This window comes from Macadamia integrifolia, chromosome 12, assembly GCF_013358625.1.
Source record: "Macadamia integrifolia cultivar HAES 741 chromosome 12, SCU_Mint_v3, whole genome shotgun sequence".
Classification (NCBI taxonomy): Eukaryota; Viridiplantae; Streptophyta; class Magnoliopsida; order Proteales; family Proteaceae; genus Macadamia; species Macadamia integrifolia.
Window position 1 is genome coordinate 5,829,959 of NC_056568.1, and position 4,870 is coordinate 5,834,828.

A 4,870-nucleotide genomic window follows, 5' to 3' on the forward strand; every position below is an offset into this window, starting at 1 on the left:
ACCTCCCATTGGCTTGGTGTGGGAAATTCTATCCCACAGTGAACCCATGCCAATGATTTTATGTCCAGAAACACAGCCTAGCCAACATACTATCTTCCCCTCACCCTCAATAAGGGGTAGTGGTAGATGTCTTTTAACAGGGGAGAAGAAAAATAGAAACATATAGGCCACGCACCCGGACAGAATTTTTTTCCCTCATTTTAAATAAAATATATTAGTGTGTGTAAACTGTAAACAAGCATTTTCATCAATCAACCCACAAACGTGGTCAAAGACTCAAACCACCTAGACCCACCGAATCACACAACCATAACCATTTTTTAATCTCACAAAATCAGAATTCGGAGAAAACTAAATACCACATCAGAAGATTCCAAACCAAGTTTTTGTTTCCACCAAATATACCCACACGTCAACTCAATACTTATCATTAATCCCATTTCTTAATCACCCATAGGCCATTAGTAAAATAAACCATTTTAATCCAAAGTACTCCCTATCTGATAGAGTCATAGACCGTTGTACTTAGGTTAACCATCTCACCAACTTCTCAATTCCCCATCCTCTCCAAAATTCCAAAAGCTTCAACCAATTAGAACTCTCTTCTCACACTCAAACTCCTAATACAGAATTTCGAACTTAATTCCACCCTAAAGCTTTGATATCTAATAAGCCATTAGATAGGAAAGAAACCATTAAATTCTAATTCAAGAAATGAACTCCCTCAGTCCCTCACTCCTCCTTGCTTCCTTTCAGCTCACCAAATTTAAACCTCTTTGTTAAACACTCATGCACGCCAAGAAACACCAAAGTTCCACACCCCTTATATCACATGAAACCTCACACCACCACCACCACCACCACTATCACCACCACCACTTCTTCTCTTCTTGTGTTGCTATTGTTTCTCCTCAAAACATGATAAACCCAACCAACCAAACTACTATTTCTTCTGGAAACATTTCCGGAGAAGGTTTTTTCCGGCAAGTTTTTTCCTTGCCGGAAATTCAAGCGATAGAAATCTTTGTCTCTATCGCTGTTTTCGTTGCCATACACTCAATTAGGCAACGAAAACACCATGGCCTACCCATTTGGCCCGTCGTCGGTATGTTACCTTCCTTGTTCTTAGCTGTTCGCGGTGACATGTATGAATGGATCTCCGGCGTACTCTGCCGTACAAACGGCACGTTTAAGTTCAAGGGTCCTTGGTTTACCACCCTCCACTGTGTAGTCACTGGCGACCCACGTAACTTGGAGCATCTTCTCAAGAGCAACTTCTCCAAATTCCCTAAAGGTCCCTATTTCCGTGATGCCATGCAAGATTTCCTCGGTGACGGAATCTTTAATACCGATGACGAGGTTTGGCGGCGACAACGGAAAACGGCGAGTATCGAGTTCCACTCGTCCGAGTTTCGTAAATTGACAACCGAGTCGCTATTTCAACTCGTCCATTCTCGCCTCTTGCCTGTTCTTGAGGACTCCATCAAACAGTCCATCCCTATTGACCTGCAAGATGTTCTCTTGAGGCTCACGTTCGATAATATCTGTATGATAGCCTTTGGTGTAGACCCTGGTTGCCTCCGGCCAGGCTTGCCGGAGATTCCATTTGCTCAAGCTTTTGAGGATGCAACAGAGATGACTACCCAACGTTTTGTGACTCCAATGACTATATGGAAAGCCATGAGGTTTTTCAATTTGGGAACAGAGAAGAAGCTAAAAAAATCAATAAGGGAAGTAGATGAATTTGCCGATGGAGTGATTCATGCAAGAAAGAAGGAGCTTTCTTTGTATTCCGGCGAAAATAAGCGGCGGGCCGACCTTCTAACGATCTTTATTGGGTCGAAAGATGATGAAGGGAAGCCGTATTCAGACAAATTCTTGCGTGATATATGTGTAAATTTCATTCTAGCCGGCCGGGATACGTCGTCTGTTGCATTGAGCTGGTTTTTCTGGTTGATTGGGAAGAATCCGGTGGTTGAGGAGCGAATTCTTGATGAAATTTGCCGGATAGTTGGGGAGAGAGGGGATTCTAATGAAGTTGGAGGTAGGGAGTCTCTTGTGTTCAGGCCGGAGGAAGTGAAGAAGATGGAGTACTTGCAAGCAGCTTTATCAGAGGCCCTTAGGTTGTACCCTTCTGTGCCGGTAGATCACAAGGAGGTAACATATTTTATTACCCAATTCTCTATGAATGCATTATGTGTATGTATATGTGCATGCGGTAACCTACTCATACGGGATCCCAAAGTGCATAGTTAGATTATGAGTGGTGCATGCATTAATTGTACTGACTCATGCTCCGTATGCCCCTTGATGGTGGGATCCCAATGTGAGGAGGGCAACTACTCTCCCCATGTGGGACGCTAATTCGGATTCTGTTTGATCCAGATGCCCTTTGATGGTGGGATCCCATGTGATGAGTGGTAACTCATGTCCCAGTGTGGGGAGCTAATCCAGATTCACATATACATGTCTATGGATGTTTTACTTTCTGAGTTTGTATAGTTAGATGCATCATGCATCTAAGGGTTAAGGGGACAAAATTTAGTGGATGCAACCTGTGCTAGTAACTAAAGTAATAGAATCTCAAAGGGTATTTTGACAAATGTTAAAAGCTAGAAAGGTAATTGTATACCAAAAGGGGAAAGCAAATTATTCCATTTCTTTAACTATGAGCATGGTTGCGCCCGAGTCTCTAAGTTGATGGAAAAGTTAAAAAAAATAATGATAATTGATGGAATTGTGAGATTTATCTCCGTATAGAAGGTTAGGTTGGAGTGCCAAATTCATGTAAAAAATGGCGGCTCGCATGAGGAGTCTTCACTGAATCAAAATACTCTAGCATGTAGTATGCATGTATATACTTATATTTGTATGTGATTAAAGATTTTGTTTTTAGGTACTTAGGTAACGTCACTAGTTTTTCAAGTTTTAGCTATATGAAAAGATGATTTTGTATGTCTATTTATCCAGTCATATGCGTAGTCAGTACAGGTGCGACAAAAAATGGGGCACCGATGCATGTAAGTATTAAACAGATTTGGACGACAATAATATGGTGCACGTTTAATACAGTTTTTCCAGGAACAAAAAGTCATATATGCACTTCAAACTACGATTTAGTTTGTGTTTTCTTCACTTTTAATTCACTAATATGTTACAAAATAACTATGACTAATATCTTTTAAATATATTATTGTTTACATTAGGTTATCGAAGACGAAGTGTTCCCCGACGGAACCGTGCTAAAGAAAGGAGAGAAGGTGATCTATGCAATTTATGCAATGGGAAGAATGGAGAGCATATGGGGAAAAGATTGCAGAGATTTTAAGCCAGAAAGATGGCTAAAAGACGGGCGATTTATGAGTGAATCAGCATACAAATTCACTGCCTTCAACGGCGGGCCGAGACTGTGCTTAGGGAAGGATTTTGCTTATTACCAGATGAAATTTGTTGCTGCATCAATCTTCTACCGTTATCAGGTTAAGGTGGTAGAGAATTACCCAGTGGTGCCAAAGTTGGCACTAACCATGTATATGAAATATGGGTTGAACGTGAATCTAAGTAGGCGTCCTGAAACTGAGCTTGGGAAGTACTCAAAAAGTCCATTCTTAGGTGTGTGAGAAAGAATAAATAGTATCGATGATTTAGCTTATAGATATAGTTTTCTTTTTCTCTCCCACCCGCCCCCTTCCCCCCTCCCCTCCCCCCTTTCCCCTTTTTTTTATTGTAGTATTCTGATTGGGTGTGATACTAAAATATGGCTTTGTATAAAGGATTAATTAAGAATGATTGAGGGATTGGTATTTGGTTGTGTTAGGCTGTTGCAAGAAATAAAATGTAATTTGTTGGGTGAAGGTTTTGTGGTTTTATGTATACAACAAAAACTATGTGGTCTCCTCAATACTGGCTATCAATTTATAGAATAGACCAATACATAATGAAAATGTTTTATAAGATGATGTATGTATATTTTACTATTTGTAAACATAAGATGATATACAGAGCTCTGTCCCCTTATTTTTGGAGCTTCACTCTATGATAACGGAGGTAATTTTTTGTTTCAAAGAGGTTAATGATCTAGTGGGATGGTTAAAAAGTTTGGCCTATACACCCTAAGCAAGAAAATGAGCTTACTTCGACGAGAACGCAAAACAAACAAGAAAATAACAGAAGTAAAATGAGATTTAAGAACACATACATCATCTAAATTAGCACCAGTAGCTCAATCTAAGGATGATCCTTGAAGAATTCACGTTGTGAATCATAGACTGAAAATCGGAATGATCCACAATCTTACAAAGATGAAGATTGCAAGCTAGAAGCAATGCATCACGAATCACCTCAGCCTCCATTGAAGAGGCAACAAATTTCAAGCTAAATTTACCCTTAGCAGCAAAGAAGTTTCCTTTGAACCATCATGGAGTAAAACACTACTTTTTTTTTTGGTGGTGGGGTGGGGTGGGGTAGAAAATGAGGTGTCTACACTCTGGAGCTTTAATTGGTGAAATGATTTTCAAAATTGATTCCGATGATGAAGACAAATGTTTGTCATTTAAAAACAAAATAGGAAATACTAAATGGTGATGCGAGAACAGCACAAATCAACCACTTATTCCACAATTGCCAAGGGAGCATCACATTTTACCTCTTGAAAACAGAAAATGAAATTTATGCCAAAAAAAAAAAAGTTGAAAATGTAAAACTCAAGGATAGAAATCCATGATCAAATAAAAACTAACATCACCCATAAATCTAATAGAAAGAAGAACTTAGGTACATTTATCTATAAAGTGATGAAACAACAACGATTCTTAAACATACCTGAGCCGACCGCGACCTTCGTTCGCAGAGAAACCCACTCCTACTCCTT

The 4,870-nt window shown here is 39.6% G+C and overlaps 1 protein-coding gene across 1 annotated transcript; it reads left to right on the top strand.

The window, feature by feature from the left end:
* The first annotated feature begins 744 nt into the window (after window positions 1–744).
* LOC122058317 (cytochrome P450 86B1-like) lies at window positions 745–3,854 on the top strand. The gene is made up of 2 exons (XM_042620943.1): window positions 745–2,157; window positions 3,207–3,854. Exons 1-2 carry the CDS (start codon window positions 790–792, stop codon window positions 3,618–3,620), a joined length of 1,782 nt encoding a protein of 593 aa, XP_042476877.1. The 5' UTR covers window positions 745–789; the 3' UTR covers window positions 3,621–3,854.
* Window positions 3,855–4,870: the final 1,016 nt, after the last annotated feature.